This window comes from Sparus aurata, chromosome 22 (genome assembly GCF_900880675.1).
Source record: "Sparus aurata chromosome 22, fSpaAur1.1, whole genome shotgun sequence".
In the NCBI taxonomy this organism is placed as follows: domain Eukaryota; kingdom Metazoa; phylum Chordata; class Actinopteri; order Spariformes; family Sparidae; genus Sparus; species Sparus aurata.
The window spans coordinates 9,596,154-9,621,018 of NC_044208.1; the positions used below are offsets into that span (position 1 = coordinate 9,596,154).

The 24,865-nt window shown below is 41.4% G+C and overlaps 1 protein-coding gene across 1 annotated transcript in view; it reads left to right on the top strand.

The window, feature by feature from the left end:
* Window positions 1–24,865, top strand: part of ift172 (intraflagellar transport 172) — a 45,223-nt gene that overhangs the window by 19,419 nt on the left and 939 nt on the right. The window contains exons 21-47 of the mRNA XM_030405891.1: window positions 574–651; window positions 979–1,227; window positions 2,477–2,555; window positions 3,696–3,816; window positions 4,354–4,498; window positions 7,261–7,350; window positions 7,527–7,624; window positions 7,929–8,064; window positions 9,701–9,817; window positions 11,477–11,619; window positions 12,031–12,124; window positions 12,930–12,994; window positions 13,658–13,838; window positions 13,985–14,094; window positions 16,462–16,591; window positions 18,656–18,754; window positions 18,849–18,958; window positions 19,140–19,203; window positions 19,503–19,589; window positions 20,335–20,451; window positions 21,533–21,643; window positions 21,762–21,881; window positions 22,077–22,172; window positions 22,751–22,810; window positions 22,918–23,016; window positions 23,106–23,259; window positions 24,442–24,533. Of these exons, the coding sequence (XP_030261751.1) occupies window positions 574–651; window positions 979–1,227; window positions 2,477–2,555; window positions 3,696–3,816; window positions 4,354–4,498; window positions 7,261–7,350; window positions 7,527–7,624; window positions 7,929–8,064; window positions 9,701–9,817; window positions 11,477–11,619; window positions 12,031–12,124; window positions 12,930–12,994; window positions 13,658–13,838; window positions 13,985–14,094; window positions 16,462–16,591; window positions 18,656–18,754; window positions 18,849–18,958; window positions 19,140–19,203; window positions 19,503–19,589; window positions 20,335–20,451; window positions 21,533–21,643; window positions 21,762–21,881; window positions 22,077–22,172; window positions 22,751–22,810; window positions 22,918–23,016; window positions 23,106–23,259; window positions 24,442–24,533 (3,045 nt within the window). The remainder of the gene's footprint in view (window positions 1–573; window positions 652–978; window positions 1,228–2,476; window positions 2,556–3,695; window positions 3,817–4,353; window positions 4,499–7,260; window positions 7,351–7,526; window positions 7,625–7,928; window positions 8,065–9,700; window positions 9,818–11,476; window positions 11,620–12,030; window positions 12,125–12,929; window positions 12,995–13,657; window positions 13,839–13,984; window positions 14,095–16,461; window positions 16,592–18,655; window positions 18,755–18,848; window positions 18,959–19,139; window positions 19,204–19,502; window positions 19,590–20,334; window positions 20,452–21,532; window positions 21,644–21,761; window positions 21,882–22,076; window positions 22,173–22,750; window positions 22,811–22,917; window positions 23,017–23,105; window positions 23,260–24,441; window positions 24,534–24,865) is intronic.

Below are 24,865 nucleotides of genomic sequence, written 5' to 3' on the forward strand. Positions count from 1 at the left end.
GAAAGTTGTGCTCTTCAACAGCATTTGAACAAGATATTTTTTTTTTGCTTGTTTAATTGTAATGTATTAAACAATAGTGTTTTGTCTACCAAAACAGTTGAACTGATCATTTAATTTTAGTATGCTTGCACCTGTGAGTGGTCAGAGAGTTTACCTACAAATTTGCGGGTCAGGAACTCTAAACACTGTGTGTCAGTTTCAAATCTGTTTCATTACTTTCCGAACCCAATATTGTAATTGTGATAATCAGATATTTGTGTATATTTCAGTTTAATTCAATCAGAAACCTTTATTCAAGACTTAGATAGATAATTCAATGTGCTCGGTGTGTAAAAACTAGCAAGCACAGAGCTGTTACAGCAGTCGAACACCACCACTTAAAAGTCCAGTTGGGATACAATCAATACTTTAAGAGCCAGTAAAACAGATGAAAGTAGTTGAGATCAATTTAAAAGCATAATTTCGCAAACACAATCAATCATAAAGTCGAAATTACTTAAAACAAACACACAGCGGACTGCTGAGTCACTGTTTCGGCTGTTGACTCGTGGAAGTATAATCTTGTGTCTGCAGAATGCCATCGATGAAGCTATAGAGATGTACCAGGAGCTCCACATGTGGGACGACTGCATTGCTGTGGCCGAAGCCAAGGTAATAATGAACAGACTGAACTTGTACTGAACAACTCTGCACTTTACCGGAGGGAGATTTTGTTCTCGCTGTCTGCATACTGTAACCTTCTCTGTGGTGCAGTCGTTTAACAAGTGTTTGCTGGGTCCTGTATCTTCCTCAAACAGCTTATTTCCAATGAACCAGTCCAAATCCAAAGATATTTAATGTACAATAACATTTAAAACTGTCAAAATCAGCAAACTGAAGTGAATATCCAACATTTTGCCCAATAAATGGCTTAAAGATTAGTAGATTTCTAAACTAATTGTAAGTTCACCCCTCTCACTCAACCCATCAATGCATCAGGGCCACCCGGAGCTGGACAGCCTGCGTGGGAACTACTATCACTGGTTAACTGAGACCAGTCAGGACGAGAAGGCCGGTGAGGTGAAAGAGAGCGAAGGGGACTTCCAGGGTGCCATCAACCTCTACCTGAAGGCCGGACTGCCAGCCAAAGCCGCCCGATTGGCCATCAGTCGGCCGGAGATCACCAACAACAGCGACACCGTGAGCCGAATCGCCGCCAGTCTCATCAAGGGAGAGTTTTATGAGCGGGTGAGTGGACACTCCGTCTTCATGGCAAATCCTTTGGGGAGTTATGGACTGATCACAGCTGGTACTGCTCACCTGTGCGGTTAAATGTTCTCCTCCATTCCTCCTTTTCTTGAACTGTTCTCAGACACCTCTTTTCCTAACAGATGCCAGGAGAGGAGAGGTATCAAGAAAGGAAAAACATTTTTCTTTGTTTATTCAGTTTTAAGCTCTGTCTCCCTCCATCTGTCTCTGTTGCTGTTGGTCTGAGAACTCAATTCTTCTCCAGAAGCCATCTGTGTTTATGCAACAGGTGGGATAGAGGCTCCGACAGAGAGAAGTTCTGTTTTCGTCTCCTGATGGTTGTTTTTAGGGTGTTTGAAGGTTGATATAGAGGCTGGCAGTGTCTAGCTTGTGAATGGCAACGATTCCTGCTGACATTCAGGAGATTTTGTGTATCTCGGAAAGAGCTTGTGCTTGGCATTTTGTTGTTAAGAGGTTAGAAAACGCCACTGGATAAACATTTAAAACATGGGCAAGAAAACTCTCCACTGAAAGTCGTTTTAATGAGGCCGAGGCTTTAAGGACAAGCATCCCACTAAATTAAAAGTTAGGGGATGAAAGAGTTAGAGAAGTTGAAATGAGAATGGAGGAAAATCTGGAACAGAAAAGAAAAATAGGTGTCCTTGAAAATGCACATAGGAATAAGGAATACTGGTCCAACCTGTTCCTGTTCAAAGCATGACTAAGAGAGAGATGGTAAGTACAGGTCAGCTGGATAAAATGCAACACGTTTATAGACCCAATATGTGGGAGTGTTAGTTTGAAAACATCAAGGAATAGCTCCAATTAACAAAAGAATGTGGAAAAAATTAAGGTTCTGACAATTTGTCAAAGATGTCTATTTGTTGCAGAGATATGTACTGAAATTAGCATGCTAACCAGCTAGCTTGTCCTGTCTCGTAGTCGTACCAGTTGTACCTCAAGAGGCCATAGTCTGACAGTGTAGCTCAGGCATCCGGAGGTGGGCACTGACTGATGAAGTTGAAGATGATCACTGTTGTCAAAAAAACATCATTGTGTCCTATAGCAGGAAGATTTCCTCTCATTGTAACTAAGGGGCAAGACCAAAACCTTAAAAAAACACCCACATAACGTATGTCCACATAGTTTTGTCCTTATAGTTTACTGTAACCCTGACTCAGCATATTGTATTTTCCTACTATGTACATTTGTGTTTAACAAATTGATTCTCTCTGTGTCCTCTGACCAGGCAGGAGATCTGTATGAGAAGATCAGAAACAACCAGAGAGCTCTGGAGTGCTACTGTAAAGGAGGGGCCTTCAGGAAAGGTAAATCAATGAAATCTCTTTTCCACCGAGCAGTCTGATTCAGTTCAGTTCAGTTTGTTACACCCTGGAACAATTATTTTCCAATGAGAAAAGTTGTGGGTTGGTACCAAAAGAACTGCTGTACTGTCCTGTTTGTTTTTTGTTTTTTGTCACCCCTGTGTTGAGATACCCAGCACGCTGATCTGATACCAAAAGGTAGACTTTTCATGGTGGTGGCATGTAGAAGCAATGTTGGTCAGTCCACCGTTTTGATACAGATACAACTATTGGATGGATTCGCACACAAATTGGTAGATATGTCATTCTGGGCTCACAGAGGATGAATCTTAATGACTTTGGTGATTCTCTGACTTTTCTTCTCGCCCCACCATAAAGTTGTTTTGAATTAAATGTCTCAGCAACTGTTGGCTCTAGAACCCCTTTTGATAAATTGTATTCATTTTGGCGATCCTCTGACTTTGGATTAAGCGCAAAATTCAAATGAGCCTACTACTTTGATTTATCACCAAATACCTGCAAAAAGAAAGCCTTTTCACCTTAGCTTTTGCTGTTCTTAATGTTGTTAGTTAATTGGCAATGTTAGCTTTCTAGCAACGGTTACAGCTAACAATTACTTTAGTTAGGGATTATTCTGCTGATTATTTTCACCATTAATCAATTGTTTGTCTATAAAATGGCAAAGCTTGTATAAAAATGCTCATCGCAATTTCGTATGTCGTGACGTCTTAAACTCACTTCTTTTGTCAAACCAACAGTCCAAAACCAAAAGACACTTCATTGACTGACCTAAATGAGAAAGAAAAGCAAATCCTTTTATTTAAGAAGCTGGAACCAGCAAATGTTTGACCTTTTTGCTTGAAAAATGACTTTAACCATTTATCAGTTATCAAAGTATTGGCAAATAGTTTCCTATCTGTAGACTAAGCGATTAATATACTAACTCTTACCTCTCTAATGTGAACATGCTAAACTAAGATGGTCAAAAGATTGTACCTGCTTCACATCAGTATGTTAGCATTTTTACATTAGCATTTAGCTCAAAGCGCTGTGCTGCGAGGTGCTGTGTGGATGTATGTTGTTGAGTTAAGTTCAGATGTACATTAGAGTTCATGCAAAGTTTGTCCCTCCTGCTTCCTGTAGCGGTGGAGCTGGCTCGCCTCGCCTTCCCCGCCGAGGTGGTGAAACTGGAGGAGGCCTGGGGAGACTACCTCGTCCAGCAGAAACAGATGGACGCCGCCATCAATCACTTCATAGAAGCAGGGTGAGGAGAGTAGAGCAGTGAAGAGACAAAGATTCAGGCAGATGGAGAGGAGGAAAGATGACACATGAAAAACAATCCAACAGACATGGCCAACAGTTCTTTAAATCATCACCAGGAACATAATGGAGAGATGAGAAGAGATATCTTTAAACATTATAGTCATTTCCCAAAAATACCAAATAAAGGCAGGTGATCAGCGCCCAGATTTTTAGTCTTTTCTGGTTGAAAAAGCCTCTAAAACTGAATTCTGGGAAACCAGCACTGTCCACAGAAACAAAGGTTTTTAAAAAAAGGCTTCCGCTGATGATCTCTTCTGCCAGTAAAGTTTGTCCAAGAAGAATTATTTGGTTTAACTTCAATTCTAACCAAAGTTGATATACTTTGAATTTGGCTGTATCTCCATTTTGTCCTTCTGTCAACCAAACATTGTTGAATACTCACATTATCTACATTTCAGAGTGGATGGAGACATGCGACACTTACATACGTACAAACATATTAAAACTGTTCTGTTGTCTCTCTCTGCTCCCCACTTAGCTGTTCACTCAAAGCCATCGAGGCGGCCATCGCGGCTCGTCAGTGGAAGAAAGCCGTCCACATCCTGGAGTTACAGGAGGATTCATCAGCAGTGAAATACTACGTGAAGATCGCTCAGTACTACGCCTCCTTGCAGGACTTTGAGGTGAGAGAGGAGGGACGAGGAATGGAAGGCACTAAATATACTAGAAAAAAGGGAAAGGAGAAGAAATATTAAGGGAAGGAGAGGCAGTTAGACGGTTAACCTATGACTTTCCTTTGATGATAGCTTTACACGACAAAGTCTTAATTTGTAAATCATATCCACATTACCTGAGAAGTACGCTCACCAAGACGGCAGGATTGTCGTGATAATGTTGGTCAAGTTTTGACTACTTGCACAGCAAAACAGCTTTGTGGTGTTAAGCTAGCTAGCATAAAATAACTCCTTAACAGAAAAAATTAGTTGGTATATTTTTGTGTTACCAATCCTTTAATTGACTATATGAACTGTTAAAGGTGCCGAAGGTAGTGATTGAATGTGAAACTCTGCAGTTCCAATCAGCTCGACAGAGTGATTTAGTATTTTTAAGCTTATTTTTTTGGTTGAGTGCCCCTAAACCTTTCTGTTTTGGATTCAGCAGCAGGCAGCTGTTTTCGGAGAAAACGCTGTAAAAACCCACTGTACACTACCTGCTCAGCACCAAACAACAGACAGACACAGTTCCTTAGACTAACTGGTGAACATAGTGGAGCATCTGGCAGCTTAAGAGCCAGATATTTCCCTCAGGTGTGGGTGGAGACCAAAAATGGAGCCAAAACAGGAGTGAAAGTTGGATTTGATTTGTCAGGTGGCAAGAAACTTAATTTTATTTAATTAGCATAAAATCAATTATTTTGTGCATGCTGGATGTGTAAACAGGTCACTGTTTAGTAACATTCTTAACTTTTTTTTTTTTAAGTAGTTTTTTAAAAGTATACTTTGCAGGATTTTTCCTTTATAACAATATGAAGAGGGTTAAAACAAAAATAACCTCTCAACTATGACTCACTAGAAGTGTGTGGTGTTGTCTGTATCTGCAGTGTTCCAGCCCTCTGACTGTATTTTCCTATTATTTTTGTTGTGTTCAGGATGCTCCTTGACATAAGTGATTCTGTAGAATGAGACCATCTATCATTCTCCAAAATGCACTTACTGCACCTTTGATTGACAACAACCGGCAAATTCGGCATAGCATGCTTTTGATAGACCCTCAGTTGTAGACTTACCTCATGGAAATACTGTATGTGCCAGCCAAGATGCTGGTGCGTGTGGCTTTGTGCTTGTGTAAGCACCTGAGGTCAGTTTTGTCCCTGAGCACCGGACAGCGAGACGGAGGCAGCCACAGGGTTAAAGTGACATTTTGCCCCTGGCAGTTTTAATCTGCACATCGCTCAGAGATATATGCAGTCACCTGTAACACACACAGCCTCGTGCGCGTACACAAACTTTAGTTCGGTCTCCATGGAGCAGTGTGGGCTGTGTTTGCTCGAGGGAGCTTTGGCAGTGATGACAAATTGGACGGTACTAACAATAGTTGCCAACATACCAGAAATACAGGAGTGTGTTGATGAGGAGAAGAGAAAGAGAAATCTGGTCTAAACACAAAGAGAAGAGAACGGGAAGGGAGATGATGATGATGGTGGTGGTGGTGAACGCAGCGTGCTCTGCTTATTCTGATGAGCTCAGCTGAGCCAAACAGCCTCCACAGACTGCCAGCCTCTGAAAATAGCAGGCCATTTCTGTCTGTTTGCTCTATGGGCATATTCACAGAAAGTAATTAAGATAACAAGCTCTTTGCTTTCCAACTTGTGGGAGTCGCAGGAAAGTATAATTCCGTGCAAACTCAAACAATGGTGGAATCTCACACCTGTGGTTTCGACGCAGGAATTATGAGGAAAGGAAGAATGAGTAAACATTTTTATAATCGGAGCGGACGAAGAATCACCATATACATTTGTTTTTTTTTCTGGAGCTGAGGATGGACGTACAGGTGCAGATTGATTTATATCTCTTTTTCACACTCATATGGAAGCTCAGGTTGCTCTGATAGCGGCCTTCAGCTCGTCTGTATTGTTGTGTCTGGTGTCTCTCGTCTTCCTCCTGACAATACCCCGTTGATTATCTTTGGGGTTCAGGTCAGGCGAGTTGAAAGGCCACAATCGGGCTTTCATAACACCGCAGCAGGGCCACAGGCTGATCACTTCCATGCCACGCCGCAATGAATTGAATGAATTAAATTAGGGGGAAAAAAAATAATTTTATATATATTCAAATTTTCTGAGATGGTACCTGTTAGGATCGAGTGAACCACCTTGCTTCCTTCTCAGCCCTGTTACACAACCAGCTAGCTCGTTATTTCGCCAACATGGGAATTGAAAGAGCACACTGGGCAGGATCGAGGCATCAGCATTCTGGGCACATGTCTTGGGCCTCATTGCCACTAGGGGGCCCAGACAGATGAGAAAAGAACTGCCTCATAATGTCCCACATACTTATTCACATACATATTCACATTTAAATATTTAAGAATATAAAAATGTAAAAGAATTTGCAGAATAACACTTCATGTCAGTGACAGAAATAAGCATGTTTTCTTACATGGCTTACTTTACATACTCTCAAAAATATATCGAACTAAATTAAGGAGGTACCATGTTGCAATTATGTAATTTTGTTTGTTTACCAGATTTCCAGATGTGCCTATAGGGAGGCCCTGGTCCAGCAGAAATCCTATATTCATATGATCTAAAATGTTTTATTTTCAAGCTTACATGCCAGAATGATGTAAAATGTGAGGCTACATGGAGAGAGCTTATGGTATTCAGGTTGTCTTTTATATTCTCTGAGAGGATGTTGTGTGTATTTTGTGTGTTAATGGCCTGCAGGTGGCAGAGCAACTGTTTGTGAAGGGAGGTCACATCAAAGACGCTATAGACATGTACACTGCAGCAGGGCGCTGGGAGGAGGCTCACAAGGTCAGTACGGAGACAAGCTACACAATTAAGTATGTAACATAGATACACATATATATGCATTTTTGTGACAATTTGTCTCATTGAAATCAAACCTTTCTGTATAAAATGTGATGTGTTTTTTTTTAATTATTTCTCTTTTTTATTCTTGTATATTTTATTCTGTGTTTTGTTTGCAGTTGGCGGTGAAGTGCATGACAGAGGAGGAAGTGATGGCTCTGTACCTCAGCAGAGCTCAGGAGCTGGAGAGAGACGGCAAATTCAAGGAGGCCGAGCGGTAAACGGAGATCACTTCATTTATAGTAATTTATCGCCTCACTGGCTGCTGGAAGCACAGAGAATGGAGAGAGGCAGACTAACATGACGATGTTGGAGGTTATCTCGCACCTCAGCTACGGCAAGAAAAATAATAAACACAGTGCTTGGCTGCTGGCAGGTCATTTCTTTCCATTATGTGAAGACTGGCTCACCTTTCGAAAGTCTTCTCTGACTTTTTTTGACACTCAAACACTAAAATGAAAACAAACGTGGTAATGGTTGCTTGTGTGTGTGTGTGTGTGTGTGTGTGTGTGTGTGTGCAGGCTGTTTTCCACAGTGAAGCAGCCCGACCTCGCCATAGCCATGTACAAGAAGAACCGGATGTTTGACGATGTGATTCGCCTGGTGGCCAAACATCACCCCGACCTGCTGACGGAGACCCACCTGCACCTGGCAAAGGTATACAGCACACTGTGAGGAGGGGACTGGTGGATAAGGGAGGTTCAGACAGCGATCTTGATTGCAGCAACTGGACTCTTCCCAAAATAAGAATGAATTAGCCTGATAATCAGATGGAATTGCCATTTATTTTCACTTCATTGTGCTCATGATAGCTGGTGTCTTCCATCCTGTAGCTGTCAGGACGACCTTTGCAGCTGAGTCAGAGTCAGCCAAGCATGTAGCCAACTGACCTTTGTCACTGTTTGTCATTGACGTAGATTGGAACCCAAATGCTATGAAGGAAGTTGATCTCCTCATTGTTAATCCCACCCACTAAGCTGATTGGTCAGATGGCTGTCAGCGGGCACAGCAGCAAAAACCTGTATTAAAGGTCCAGTGTCTGGGATTCAAACTGGGATTCTAGGTTAAAGTCCTATTGCATTTTTTAACTGGGCCTACAGAGGGCGGCCTATAGTGGTCTCCATAACAAATTGGCCGCAGTTGTAGTGCGGCTAACGTTAGCCCAACTCGCTCCATTTTCTCCGTTGGTCTCTGAGGTGGATGTGTCAGGGTATGTAATCTTTTGCTCAATAAGTTACAAAAAAATCCACTGTGGCTCACAAGATTGGGATTTAGGATGGTAATACCTATAACTGATTTAAATATTTGAAATTAAAAAAACATTCAAAATATTATCAAACAGTAATTAGGGCACCCTGCAGTAATTCTGAGGACTTTGCTACCTTAGAATGAGTCCTTTACATCTACTGGGGGAGGAGTTCCTCTTCCAGGGGGTCCGCCATGTTTCTACAGTAGCCCAGAATGTACAAACCAAACACTGAATCTAGAGAGGGCCCTTCAAATTGTTCTCGGTGTTCAGTTGTTTGTGATCTGCACCCACACCGCTAGATGCTGCCAAATCCTACACACTGAACCTTTAATCACATAACATCAGAGATTAGATTTAGATTACATCTCAGTATTTTTCCCTGTTCAGTTCTTTGCAAGCATTGCAGAGCTCACAAAAGATGAGTTGAAAAGTGTCAGTAGGACTTCTGAAGGCATCATTGGCAATAATCAGCCAGCAATGGATGAGTTTAACCATCTGAGAAAAGCTCTCATAGGCTCAGAGAACACCTCCAGTTCAACTCGATCGTGATTTTGTCATGAGGGCTGCAAGCGAGACCGTTCTGTGAGTGTTAATGAGTGTGTTCACAGTTCTTTGGTTATCTTGTGAGAATTGCCCAGCAGTGTTTTAAACTCCAACAATAATTAGAAATGTCCCTAATGAAGAATTCGGTCTAAATTCTGAAGTTTTAAAGCTCGGGCTCATGAATTATTTGTGTCCAGTTGTGGTCGCTCTGGGACTATTTTAAGCTTCTGATAGTTGCGGCAAAGAAGATTCAGAAATAAATCTAATAGAGTTTCATCATTAAGTGGTTTTTATTTAATTTTGTCAGCAGTTTTCCTTTTTGCTGTGTCACTTGCTGAGCGAAAGTATTGCTGAGGGACAGAAATTCTGCTTTAATCATCTTGTTCTAACTTAAACATTCATGTGCCTCAACCCATTTTCAGGCTGATCAGCGCTGGGTCAGGCTGTTTGCTGAGGCCTTGCTGTACCTGATGTGTTTGTCATTTTTGATGTTTCTTGTAGCTGCTGGAGGCCGAATCCAGGTTCTCAGAGGCGGAGTACCACTTCATGGAGGCCGAAGAGTGGAAGGCTGCGGTCCACATGTACAGAGTCAATGATATGTGGGAAGAGGCATACAGGGTAGATACGGTCACATTTGTTTTGTTGTCTTGCTAGCTGTAAATCCCATTTAATCTCCAGATAACATAGAGGTTTGTACTGCAATCATCTGAACTGTAGTTGTTTATTAAACCCCTTCAAGTGCTTCTAAACCCACCTTTTACTTGTTCAGGAGAAGATAATAACACCTTTGACGTGTCAGAGCTACTACTTATTATTACAACTTAATAAAACAGAATAGAATAGAATTATTTTTACTGTCTTTATTAGCTCAGCTTACAATGAAATCACAGATGCATCTCAGTCAGTCCAATACAATAAGACATAACATAAAAACATATGAGAATGTCACAATAATATTAAAAAAAAAATATATATATATATATATATGTATGTATGTAAATCTAGGGTTTTAGCGAGAATTCGGAGTTCTATTAAAAATGAATATATATCTAAATAAATAAATAGGCATAAATACCTATGATAAAGTGAGGTTAGACACAGTTAAATATCAGTGACTTAAAAGATCTTAATTTTGGGTTGAAAGTATGTGGCAGTGGTCACATAAAAAAAAGAAAATGTGGTGGACAGCACCGACTGAAATCTACAAAAAAGTCTGTATACAAACTTATGCTACAAAAAATAATATAATTACAAAAACACATTGTGGTTTGAATGTCACTTGATACGTTCAAATTGTATTTAATTTGTCCTTTACACTTTAGACGGATAGGAAACAGTCTAGAACATTTTATAAATGGTTTGTAACACATTTTAGGTGTAAGCATATATCATTTTTTTATGTATTTCCTACTACATATAACTCCTATAACTACTTTGGACACTCATAAGTGTGGGCTGGGGTTTAAACAGATACTGAATGACAGTACATGTAAAACATAGTTAGATGAATGTAAAATATATATTCATAAACATGTAAGACAATAAACTCTTAACATGTGTATAACAGTGCATTATAAGCCATTTTATTAAATGTTTGAATAACTGCTTGTATAAGTAAAGAAGGAGGACTTGGAGTGAATTGTTGCAGTTTACAGAGAGACGTGACTTCATGGGCACGGGACTCTGTAAAAACTTGGTACCTGATACATCAACGTTCATGTCACTTTTTGGTTCAGCTAACAAAAAAGTAACCAAAACATGTGTTTTTTTTTTGTTAACCTAGTCTTTGCCTTACTCGCATCTTGCATCAGTTGATGCTGAGTCCAAAGGTACTTATAAGGCATTCTACCAATTTGAGAAGTGTGGGACCTTATATAGCCTAGTATCAGGAAACATGACATGGATCAAATAAGTTGATCTGATATTGTAAACATGTGTTATTCAGTGTAGCTTGCCTAATTTTCCAAGCTTTAGACGTAAATGTAGCCCAGACTGTGCCACTCCGTCAGAGCGTGGGTGTAGACGGCAGAACCACGCCCATCTGAGCGAAATATCAAGTTTTCATGGAGTCCCTCATCGGAGCAGCATTATTACATCTGTGCGCGTCCCTGTTGATAATGTTTATTGCTGCTGTTGTGTTGAGGGCTCGCTGCAACTTTATAGCCTCGGCTTAATGTCTTTCTCTGGGACTATCTGTGGTGAGGGAAACGGCTGCAGCTCACCTATAGAGATATATGATTACACGTGTATTTGTGTGTGTGCGTGTGTGTTTGTCAGGTGGCGAAGAACCATGGAGGTGCTGGTGCCCAGAAACAGGTGGCCTACCTGTGGGCCAGGAGCCTGGGAGGAGAGGCGGCCGTCAAGCTGCTCAACAAGTTCGGCCTCCTGGAATACGCCATCGAATCCGCGGCGAATAACTTGTGAGCCCCGCCCGCTGCACACAGACCCAACACACACCGCGATGATTCATCCTTATTTACTCGCGTCACATCGAGCCAAATCTGTTTTAAATCTTGAGGAAAGACACTTTTGATACTCAACCGGAGGTTTTATTAGTTCCGCTGCCTGGCAGGGAGCTTCCTAATGATTTGTGTCTTGAGATTCAATAAGTGCGAAGCGCTGTGGAGTTTCTGGGATAAATGCAGCGTACGAAGAGGGCACTGTAGCCGATGTGTGGCCCCCGGAGCACATTCTTTCACAACACCCACCCGCAGACCTCAATAAGCTCGTTCCATCCACATACTCAAATGAATATTGACCCAACAGTCGGTTATTGAATTCTAAATCCTGATTTAATTTCTTTTCTCTTTTCTTTTTTTTTAACTCTCCAGCACGTTTGACTTTGCCTTTGATTTGGCTCGTCTCTCGTGTAAGGAAAAGATCCCAGAGATCCACTTCAAGCACGCCATATACCTGGAGGACGAGGTGAGTCCGTCAGGGTCCTGCTGCAGACTCTAACCTGCCTGCTGTCCGTACCGTGACCGTACCTCTGCATTACACCTATCACCATAAACGCAGGGATTGTTTTGTTGCAATTCCACAGACATTCATTCATTGTATACTCCTTTACCGATATGTTTTTTTGTGGTCCGCAATATTTATCTGTCGTCTTTTTAACAATATTCCAGCTCAAACACAGAACAGGCTTGTAAAAATAATAACTTTCTCCCTAAGCCCTTAGCATAACTTTGATTAATGAATGGTACATTTAGAGTTACTTAAACGTTAGTTAACAGTTATTGTTAACAAAGAACTAAATGCTTTATAAACCATTAATTAAATAATTGATTATAGGAAAGTTGCAACTGATATATTAATACCTTGTCAAACGTTATTAAATACTGTGTAGTGCATCTGTAAACATTATTTAAATGATTGTTAGATACAAATGATGTTTATAAACCTTTGCAATTCCTTAATAAATGTTTTTAACAGCATTTCATTGTTTTATTAACAGTGAAATAACTATTAACTAAGGTCGTCTAAACTTTAATTATAAACAATGTTTACCATAAAGTGTTACCAATTTTACCTTTTATTTCAACACATATTCCTATATGTGACACTTGGCTCCTGTTGGAGTTTAATTTCAACATGGACTGGTTTTCGACTCTCCCAGCGTTCCTGCATACCTTTCTTGTTATCTCCTCTCTGAGAATGCTTTGAGATGACATGTCACACACACCGAGCGGTGCCGGTCATGATATTCTGTAACTGTTTCGTCGTCCAGGGAAAGTTTCCTGAGGCTGAGGTCGAGTTCATCAAAGCGGGGAAACCCAAAGAAGCCGTGTTCATGTGAGTGCTGCAGATGATGATGGTGGCGCCGGCCACGCTAACACATGTAGCTCAGTGAGACTGTCACCTAAGCCTGTTAGACTCGGGGGTACATCTAGAGCGGGTTAGTTGATTAAGAGATGAAGAAAGTATTGATATCGGGATTTGAGTTGAACTGAGTAATTTTAGTAAACTGTCAACGGATTTAGCACTTTAAATTTGAATACTTTTAGTTTTTCCTGATCATCCCTCCATACCTTTCCAATACACAACTTTTCCCTGTAACAGTGTGTTAAAGTGTGGTATTACTTCAGTGATGGATCTGAATACTTCCTCCAACACTATTGCAGATACGGCTCCTATTAATTATTAATGGAGGTTCACAGAGTTCACTCGCTCAAAGTGTTTGAGGATTTAACTCAGTTTGTAAAAGCTGCAGTAATTGTAAAGGGTCATGCTGCTGCTTTATTGCATATTTTCACCTTTTTACTATAAATCCTGCGCACATGATATTAATCATAGCCTATAATGTGTTTTTAAATAGTGTTTCCACCTTCCACACAGTGTCTGCTCTCTGAAATTTACAGAGAGCATCCATCTCTACAGTTGCATTTTAGCATCTACAAAAGTTGTGTTTTTTCATATAGTTTTTTGGCCATGTGTTTATGTGTGTGTGTGCTCCAGGTATGTTCACAACAAGGACTGGGCCAGTGCGCAGCGGGTTGCTGAGGGCCACGATCCAGAGAGTGTGTCTGAGGTTCTGGTGGGCCAAGCCAAGTTCTGCTTTGAACAGAAAGATTTCCAGAAGGCAGAAGCCTTCCTGCTCCGAGCCCAGAGACCAGAGATGGCTGTTAAATATTACAAGGTGACTACGGGAGCCAAGGAAAGAGTCTCAAAATGTTCTGAGCTAAAAGGATTTCTTCATTTTACTGAAACTTTACCCATCCTGGACTCGACCACCTTTCCGTATGTTCCCTTATTCCTCTGTGTCTTCTTGTTTGTGTTGCTCAGGATGCAGACATGTGGAGCGACGCCATGAGAATCTGCAAGGAGTACCTCCCCAACAAGCTCTCCATACTCCAGGAGGAGTACGAGAAGGAGACATCCAAGAAGGGAATCCGGTGAGAATAAAACAGAAAGAAATAGAAAAAATCAGTATTCATCAAGACTTCACAGTAGATCACAATGAATATTGGATTTTCGGGGTTGATGCTCATAAAAATTCAGATATCTAAGCATCAGCAGATATTTGACTTTGGATTTCAGCTTTTTTCGGCACCAACTGTTTTGTCATTTCAACACAAACAAGTATTTTCATTTACATTTTTAGATTCTTCTTTCAAAAGATATGTTATCTAGGGGAATGTACCACACCAAGGCCACGTGGTCAAATTTAAAGGATCAATTCACCAAAAAAAACACACCGATGCTGATGGAAAGTCAGGTCACAAAAACATTTCTGGAGCTTAACAGTATCAACAGCATTCCCCTGAACAACTGCAGTAGCTGCAGACTTGTTTTTGAAATGTGAAAGAAATAACCCAAAAAATGTTAACGTCAAATCCTCCTCTGGCGTAATCCAAATCACCGGAAGTTTGAGATCCAAACATTTTTTTGAAAAGACGTTATCGAGTCTCTCAACGCACACTGCATTTAAAAACAAGTCCCCAGCTACTTCAGTTGTTGAGGAGAATGCTGCAAGACTGTTTTGCTGTGAAGCTCCAGAGAGGTGGAAACTTCACCTGACTCTCCATCAGCATGGGAGTGTGTAAATAATGACAGAATCATTCATTTTTGGGGTGAACTGTTCCTTTAAATAAATTATTTAAAATGTAGTCAGTTTTTTTGCCGGTCAGCTTGGAACGAACTGTTGAACACAAGCACAAAAAGCAAAAAAGCAGAGTCACGAGATGGCCTGAGGGAAGATTCTCTGAAACAACAGCTTGTATTTCGTTACCCGCAAAAACACAACCAAGCTTAGAGAGTCTGATAAAGTACACCGTTTCTAAATCATCACGAGAATGTTTCTCTTCACTATAATAATAAAAATGATGCTTTTCCAATCAATACATATAAGACTATATACGGTATATACAGACACGGATATATAGCAATTATAGCCGTGATAAGCCAATAGCTGTCGATCAAGTCAGCTGATTGATATATCGGTCAGGCTCTAGTCCATTGAGCGCTGAAATGGTGATTTAATTTACCTTCATTTACCAGTGTTTTCCTCTCATTACACAGAAGCAACAGGAGGAAAACTGTGATCCCTTCCTGATTAAATATAAATAAAAGCGTTCACTGAAGCTGCATCTTGTTATAGTTGCAACAGCAGCAGCAGCAGCAGATGCTAGAAGCCTCGTCAACGAGACTCGTAATTATAGATCCAAGGTTTGGTATCTGCGGGGCTTTATTTTAAGAGTTTTCAATCAGATTTTGTTGACCTGTAATGTTATAAAGAAACCCTTTAAAAGACCAGAGGGAAACCACAAAGAGCTCTATGAACATTTTACAGACTCTCCCATCTCGCCCGGCAGCATAATCTATGCACAAAGAGTCGGTTTGATGCTTTATTAAAACACAGCTCATGTGTTCTCCCGAATTGAAACTACCAACAAGGAATAGCTCGTTAGTTAGCCGGCAGCGCGCAGCTCTCATCCTCCTCCCATCGCTTCTCTCTCTTTAATGACTTGTGGGAGAGAACATCAAAAGTTGCCAATGGAAACGAGCAGGGAAGAGGGTTAAAGTGAGAAAACACTGAATTATTCCTGCAGAGTTTAAGGCTCACGCTCCAGATAAATGCAAGGCTTCCTGTCTCTTAAAGGCGTCTGCAAGCCATGATCGAACTTTAGTTTGTTAAGAGGTGCACGCCAGTCGAATCGTCTTTTTTTTCCTTTACCATTTTTCATTCTTCAGAGATCGTTTAGTGGTGACCTTCATTTACAATGACGTCGAGTCAGCTGCCAGAACAAACGTTATTCCTTCCTGTCAGGTGCTGGGATCATTTGTGGATAAGTGAAAATAACAACATGAACCCTTTTTGAAAGACCGCCTTATGTAAATTACAAATAGTTTTTATTATAGCTACAGTGGGAACACAGAAAGAACGTTTTTCCTGTTGAGTGCATTAATATGTGATGACCAGAGACTGAAGAGACATCGATTGTTTAACAATGTTGCATGTGAATGTTTTTATTATATATCGTCTTCTATTCTTCCGTTTTTCTTTTCTTCTTTTTTATTTTTTGCAAGTTGCACTCTTCAGTCTTGGAATGACGAAAGCATGATAACTGCAAAATTTAATTATTCTGATTGATATTTTAAAACGAGGCGCGATGGCTGTTTCGGCCCTAATTGGCCCAGATATCCATTCTATTCATGCCAGTGCCTTGTTACATATTTGATGCTTGTGCTGATTCCACCATCGGATGAGATGAATGTTGGTGTCTCCTGCTTGTGACTCTCACTCTGTGTGTTTGTTACAGGAGTGTGGAGGGCCTGCTGGAACAGGCCAGGGAGTGGGAGCAGTCGGGTGAACACTCCCGGGCTGTGGAGTGCTACCTGAAGGTGAAGGACGACTCCAACACCGCCCTGATGGAGAAGTGCTGGATGAAGGTGAAGGACACAATTTCACGTGCATTTACATACAGTCAGCACGAAAACAGCTCCATTTATAGCTCTGAAAGAATAATCGCTGAACTATTTACTACTGCTTGAACTAAGATTAGAGGAGCGGTACCAACTGCAGCAACTTCGCTACTGGACTTAAGTCAAATTTTGGCATCATATGCATCAAAGGGGGGATGTGTGATGTGGTTTCTGGGCTTCTCTTCTTTAAGGTGTCGGCGTGTAGTTTGATCATAAAAGGAGTCTGTGGAGGCAAGGCGGGTGGAATGAAGAAGCAATCTTTATTAACACAGAATCTAGCGCCTTGAATCCGGGTCAGAAGCGGCCGCGTTCTGATATTATCAAATCTGTGGACAAAACAATGCCAAAAACGCTCTTGCTCTTGCTTCTTAGGAGGTTTTTCCAAGTGCCACCCCCGTTTCTTCCCCTGCACTGGCCTTTAGAGCCCTCTTTCCAGTAAACACCCACTTCTTCTAATTGGTCATTTTAGCATATTATCCAATAGACTAAAAGAGGAGTTGACCTGTTTCCCTACTCTTCTCCCTAACGCATCTGACCTGGCTGCGGTCAACTGTAGGTCTTGTCCCCAAAATGACCCAAATGGGTTCCCCATCCCTCTACGGGAACATAAGCGTTCGGTCATCTCCCACCATTTGGCGGGGGCCAACCTCAGGTTTTAGTACTTTATGATGGCCTGCCGTGTGTTAACCTTTAGACTTCACCAGTTGAAAAACTACTTTAGGACACCTGGAGCTGCGAGCCTCACAATGTCTGCACTCTTTAACTCACATGAGGAGAAACAATTAGTCATCATTTAATCTACACTAAGTAAATTCAAAAATCAGAATGTGTTGCCTCAAGATACCTCAGTGACATTGAAATACATCAGAATGTGGGACCGTCATGCACGGATCAGTATTAACAATGTGAGGTTAGCTAGCAAGCTAATAGCCGAGACATCAGCGAACTAGTAGTGATTGTTTTGTGGTCGTTGTAAAGAAAAAGGACCGAAATACACTGACGCAACAGAGAGTTCTTTGATGTGTGCCTCTGGAAAACATCAGTTTGAATTGCAATGTAGCCCCAACACTTCATCCTAGAACTCTGTCCCAACAACAGTCTGGGGCACCCTGCACCTAGATGTATTAGATTGGGCAGATATTACACCAGTGCAATGAGCCGTCCACCCAAAGAGTACCTGTGTGTGATCACCACTCCTTCGTCTTCATGTCATAATAAACTCTTTCTTATACTCGCAGGGCACTGCAACGTGGGTGTTACTACATCTAATCTAATCATAGAAAAAATAACTAACAAACAAAATAAGGGCTAAGCCGAAAAAAACGCCTCCAACTGAAACACAACATTGCTCCTATTGGTTGTATCACATTCAGCGCTGCGGTGGACAGATGATAGAACAGGTTAATAATTGTAGCCAACGTTCTCTTACTGTGAAAGGTCACAGTGTCACCGACATCAATAGATCTCACTCAGGGGTCACACGGTGGGTATTGTGTGTTATTGATCGAGGTGCAATGGAGATCAGATCATTTAGAATCTGAAAGGCTGGTCTGATGGTGGCGCTGAAAGAGAAAGGTCACAGGGTCTCAGAGATCAATTCTTTCGCTTTCGGGAGTTTGATTAACCAGCGCGAGTAGAAGAAAGACAAGCGTGTTTTCATTTGAGAACTGGACGTTTGGTCTCCTGGTGGTGTTCGAGCCAAGGTCGCAGGGTCAACAGGATCAATAAGTGGCTTCCTGTAGAATGCCTGAAAGTGCACATTAGATTTTATTTAATCTACCGGTACGGTCACTTAACCTCTGCCCCTTCTCCGGAGTTACCAAAACAATTGAAACATACAAAGGCTAGTCTAATTAAATCTAGTGAGCGAGTACCAACCAATGAAAGCTAACTTTGATTCATTTTGTTCTCACCAGAGGTCTTTTTGTGTGCTCCGATGTGTGTGTTGATATATGTGTGTGTGTGTGTGTGTGTGTGTGTGTGTGTGTGTGTGTGTGTGTGTGTGTGTGTGTGTGTGTGTGTGTTTTCCAGGCAGCAGAGTTGTCCATCAAGTTCCTCAGCGGAGATCGAGCGATGGAGGTGATCCTGGTGGTCGGGCCGCGGCTCACGCAGCTGAGGAAGTTCAACGCTGTGAGTCAACACACACGCAAGCACACGAGCCGCGCCTCGGTGCGAATCTGCCCCGTTTCAACCCGCTTTTTTTCTTTGTGCTCACATGTTTCAGGCTGCTGACCTCTACCTGAACATGAGCCTCATCAAAGAGGCGATCGATGTCTTCATCGAGGGCGAGGAGTGGAACAAAGCCAAGAGAGTCGCCAAGGAGCTGAAGCCGAGGTTTAAAGACAAAGACACACGTGCACGTACACACACGCAGTGTTTCACAGTTATTATTGCAGACAAAACAGAAGAAAAATCTAAGATTGACATTGAAAAGATAACTGTCTCCAGGTCAGGTTAATTGGAGTTATCTGTAGTTTTTACCTGCCCTGTATGTCATCACTCTGATCTTTGGCAGGTACGAGGAATATGTGGACCAGAAATACAAAGAGCACCTTAAGAACCAAGGCAAAGTGGACTCTGTAAGTACAACTACACACTCTGTTACCGACTGGATCAAATTTATCCAGGGAACTCTTGCAATGATATTGATCCAATACTGAGCAGTAGGTTTGAGCCTGATTGGGCTGTCATTCATTCACTCAAATGAATGTGAACCAGGTGAAACACTGCGGGGAAAGTCTTCACATTGTGCAGGAAGTGAAACCGATCGGAAAGAGACAGAAACTGCTTCACGGGATTTCTGGAAGTTGACATTTGATTTTGTTATCGTCAATGAGACTGAAAAATGTGTTTGTTGTGATTGCCTGCGTGCGGTCAGCTGGTGGGTGTGGATGTCATGGCGGCTCTGGACATGTACGCAGAGAGAGGCCAGTGGGACAAATGTCTGGATACAGCATCGAAACAGGTACTGTACACACAATCAGCCTCACCCTCCTGGATAGATTATCCGTTTGGATAAATGGTGCAAACTTGAGCTTCAACAATTCATCTGTTAAACCATTCGTTTTCAGCTATTTCCATCTTCTTAAATGTGAATATTTCCTTGTTTCTTTCCTCCTCTATGACAGGAAACTGGATTTATTAGGGTTGTGGACAAAACAAGACATTTGAGATCATCATCTTGTTTTCACGTATCTTTTACAGGAAACAAGTGATCGATTTGTTAAGGAAGTAATTGACAGATTAAGTGACAATTTAAATAATCATTAGTCGCAGCCCTGGCGGAAACTGTTGAATATGAAGCTCAGATTATCGAGCAGTTAAGAACACATGTAAGGGGCGAATAGGCAATTTTGCACAAGACTGCATTTATGAGAGTATGTTGTAGTGTTAACATACTGCAGTTGGCTACAGTTTGTTTTTTTGGATGGTTTAATGTCATGTAGTGCAGGGGTATCGCTCATGAAAACCTGGCGCAACATGTCCGCGCTCCTCGTCAGAATCAGAATTAGGCTTATTGCTGAGTAGGCTTCTACAAAAAAAGTCATTTGCCTTGGTGTTTTAGTGCACATAGCAAGTAGCAACATAAAAAGAAAGATTAAAAAAACATGTACTGCAAGTCAAGAATTATAAATAGAAATTAGAAAATTCAGAGCTGTGCAGTTTGTGTTTGAAATCATCCCTCACTCTCCCTGTCGTGTTTTTGTCAGAACTTTAAGATCCTCCATAAGTACGTCGCTCTGTACGCCACGCACCTCATCAAGGAGGAAGAGGCTCTGAAGGCTCTGCAGCTCTACATACAGCACGGAGCTCCGCCGAACACTCAGGTACTGAACAAACACCTTTAACTTCATATTCACAATGGCAGCTCCAATTTATTTATCATCTCTCCCTCCAGTCTACACCTTCAAAAAAATCCTAGGTTATATGTTATCTCGACGAAGATATCCACCAAAGTCTGTGCAGTTTTCACCAGACAATAACATCAGTGTTGCTTTGTGAAAATTGAATAACAAAGTCACAAACCAGGGTCATATATCTCGAGTCGTATCTCCCATGTGTCGGTATGTTGTCATTTTGTCGCTGCAATTTCTTGTGAACGGAGGACCAAACACAGGGGAGAGCTGACGTCCCTTTATTCAACACTTGCAAGTGGGCGCTTCAACCATTAAACATGCTCTTGTGGGTTTTACTTATATACATGCACACAAGCCAAGTTACACCCACATCTGGAGTCTATACGTCAACGCACTGGACAATTATTACCTTTTGGGACTCAAAGCCAAGGATGAGACAAAGGGCGAGGTTGGTAACGTAAGAAAACACGAAAAAAAAACCAGACATAACTCCTTACCCCTGTCGATGTTGGCACCAGGATTGTGTCCGAAACAACATTCCTGGCCTGACCAGTGTTATAAGGAGTCAGTCGATTAAAGGAAGTCCCATGTGTCGTATTTTCCACTACAAATATATGTGAAAGTCGTAAATGTGAATCCACAAGGTCTTAATTGCCGCAGACATTTTATTTATTTATTTGTCTATCTCTTCATTTTCTTTTTTTTTCTTCTTTTTTTTTGACCAAATGGCTCCTCTTCTTTGTTAAAGTCATAATTTCTGATGCTACAAATCTTTATACTTGCCACTGAACCGAATACAGTTTTTTTACTTATAGTTGCACTTACCTGTTGGCATGAAATCTCCCCTGCATGCGACTGCATATATTCCGCTCACCTTTATACTGTAACCTGCAATGCTCTCCTCTGTCTTAAATTCGGTGAAAGATATCTCGAAAAGGTCTTAAAAAGTGTCAAATGTAAGTGTCTGATACCTGTAGTCACCCTGTTTGTGATGAAACCACGAAGCATCTGTGGAAAGACGAACAATACATTTCACCATTGTTATTCTCAGAACTTTAACATCTACAAGCGCCTGTTCCTGGACCTGATTAACCTTCCTGACACCGATGGACCAGAGTCGTACCGGATGTGGGGCGACCTCCGCAACTTCCTGCTGCAGCTGGTAGACCACAACAGAATCGCCTGAGATGAAAAGCACCTTCTAATGTGGAGTATAATGCTAAATGTAGTAATTGCTGTGAAGCTGAGGGGTGATTTAGTTTTTTCTTTGTGATTTTCAGTGTGAGAACATGTCCAGGTCGGCCGAGGCGAACTCTCCGGCTCATGAAGACTTTGAACAGATGCTGCTGATCGCTCACTACTACGCAACGAGATCTGCCGCCAGAGGAGTGGAGCAGCTGGTACTCCAAACGCCACAGATTATTTTTTACCTTTTTTAACAAAACAAGGCTCTGATAGATAAACGATATTTTTAATGTCAGAGCTGAACTCGCTACTTCTTTCTGCACAGCTGGAGGCAACAGGTTGATAGTGGTTTTATTAGTCATTTTCAAATTAAAGCTTCTTCTTCTTCTTCTGCTGCTGTTCTGTTGCAGATCAGCATAGCAGCCAAGCTGTCGGTGTCTCTGCTGCGTCACACCGAGCTCGTTCCTGCAGACAAGGCGTTCTACGAGGCGGGACTGGCCTGCAGGGTGAGTCCACCGTAAGGAGAGGAAGAAGCACAAGTTCTTCCTCTTAAGATCAGATTTTTAGTCTTTACACTTAATAACTGTCTACCTGGTGCCTGGAAAAAGCTCTGAAGCTCTCAGCTTTTAAAATGTTTATTGGACAGCCCTGAGACATTCTGGCTAAATGAAGAAAAAAAGTTTAGCCAGGATAATTTTAGGTAATTCTTTTTTTTCTGTCCATGAAAACATTTTTTTTTTAAATCACATTGTTTGCTAACACACAATATAACTTGTGTCTAGACTACACAGAGAGAATTTAAAACTCACAAAGAAGAAAACAAGAATGTGTTGAGTCTTATTTAGGAAAAATGAAATTAGTAAGCCTAAGTGTCCTCTCACCTGTTCTTCATGGACATAACATTTGATAAACAATTTATTTTTATTTTTTTTAGATGATCCTACCGATGATTTTTTTTTTTCATTGCCTCTCTGGGCTTCCGTACATTTTGTACTAGAAGAACATCCCAGTTCCTCTGACGGATACATGAACCTGTGTACCAGATTAACGATGCATGTTCCTTTTTTTCTTTTTAACGTGTCAGGCTGTTGGCTGGGAGAACATGGCCTTCATCTTCCTCAATCACTTCCTGGATCTGTGTGACGTGAGTTAACTGTCTCAACTCAACTGTAGAGCTGGACATGATGACATGTTAGCGTCTCAAATCAGCACTGGACTTTTCGTTTCTGACTGGTTGATTTCTGCCTCCAGGCGGTGGAAGAGGGGACCCTGGACGCTCTGGACCACTCGGACTTCGTCGACACTGATATTCCCTTTGAGGTTCCGGTTCCCTCCAAACTCTGTGTCACTGTAAGAGATCCATCCACCGAACACTTCAAACTTAAACATCCCGCTGGACACACTGGTGAGGCTGATGTTTGTGTGTGTGTGTGTTACAGGATGCCCAGCGGGAGCAGATCCGTGACTGGGTGCTGATGGTGTCCATGGACAATCGGTTGGAGCAAGTTCTGCCACGCGACGAGAGGAACTCGTATGAAGCCTCGCTGGTGGCCGTCAACACCGGCCTGCGCTCTCTGCCCTGCATCCTCACCGGTAACTGACGCACACACACATATATATATACAAACACACTCGCTGAACTCAACTATCCTGTTTACTCATCAAATCAGATGAATTCAACACTGAAAAGATATCAGAGGTGAAGTAAATGTTCACATTTAGTGTACAAAAACACATGCTTTTTAACTTTTGTACATCAGTCTCCTTTATATTTACTAAATTTCCCCACATAGCAGCACATAGCAGTTGTTAATTATGCATTTTCTTAACAAAACACTTCAAATTGGCTTAATATGCTCCCAAAGATACATTAGGCTTTTATTAACAGGTTTGTATGCTGTAATGTTAAAAAAACTAATTAGTTTTCTCAAACTGAAACTGTCTCTTTAAGTCTCCCAAGTCTGTGCTGATTGGTCAGCTCACACACGCAAGAGCCAGCACCGCTCACTCTGTCTCTGGCCGGCTCTGTCTTGTTTTCAGCTCCCAGTTAGCTTCACTTCTACCGTGATTATAGACGTACTTTGTGCAAATGTGAGACTCTGTGTTCTAATGTGATGTCACAAGAATGACACAGAACTAAACTGACGAGGCGTTTCAGGAGCAGTTTTTTCTGTGTGAGAGAAGAGCTCCTGTTGGTGGGGATATTAAACTTTTTAACTGTAAAAGACTTTAACATGAAAAAGCACAAAATGTAAAACGAATTATAGATTTCATCTAAAAAGCCACTCTGTATTTTTAGAGAAGAAATTGATACAAAAGTCAGAAATATTTGTCTTTTCTGTTACTGAATAAACAAGCTATTCTCAGAGGAAAAAGAGGTCCCAGAACATGGTTTGAAGCTTGAAAGGTGGCAGGGTCCGCCACATATAAACAAAGTAAAACAGAATAAAACTGTAATATTCTTTATGGTCAGTTGTTTATTTAGTTTGTTTAGGCGTAAAAACATCTTTCTCTACTGAATAAAATTGACGCCCAAAACTACACAGTGCCCCTTTAACACATTAATTGTTCATGATAATGTTATTAAACATCTTTTTAACTAAGGCCTGTTACAAACACCTTTATTTAAAGGGTAACCGGCTCCTTTAAAGTTTTCATATGAGGACAATGTAAAGCTACAATATAAAAAACTCCAGCAGCAACGAGGTTAAACCTCACTGTAGTGTCGATTTCCTCAGTTTTACCCTCCTCACTCTGTGGTGTTCCTGCCCCCAGGCTACCCGGTGCTGAGGAACAAGGTGGAGTTCTCTCCTGTGGGGAAAGCGGCCAACAAGGAAGACTGGAACAAATTCCTCATGGCCACGAAGGTGAGAAGGACTGATTTAAGATGTCTGACTGATTTCTTGTGTTGTTGTTTTTTGTTTTATATTGGTCAAAGACAGCAGAGAACATGGATGAACTTTTTTTGTTTAAATTTTTAGTTTTGTCAAATTTCTCTACACACACACACACAGACACACACACACACACACAAAGGGAAGTTGTTTGATGTCTCTCTTACAAAAGCCAAACTCATTTCAGTTTGTTTCATCATCTCTCCACATCAGTGATTTTCTGGGAATCAGCATAAGCAGTCGACTAGTCGCAGCATCATTATCTTGCATCTTAACGAAACACACACACACACACACACACACAC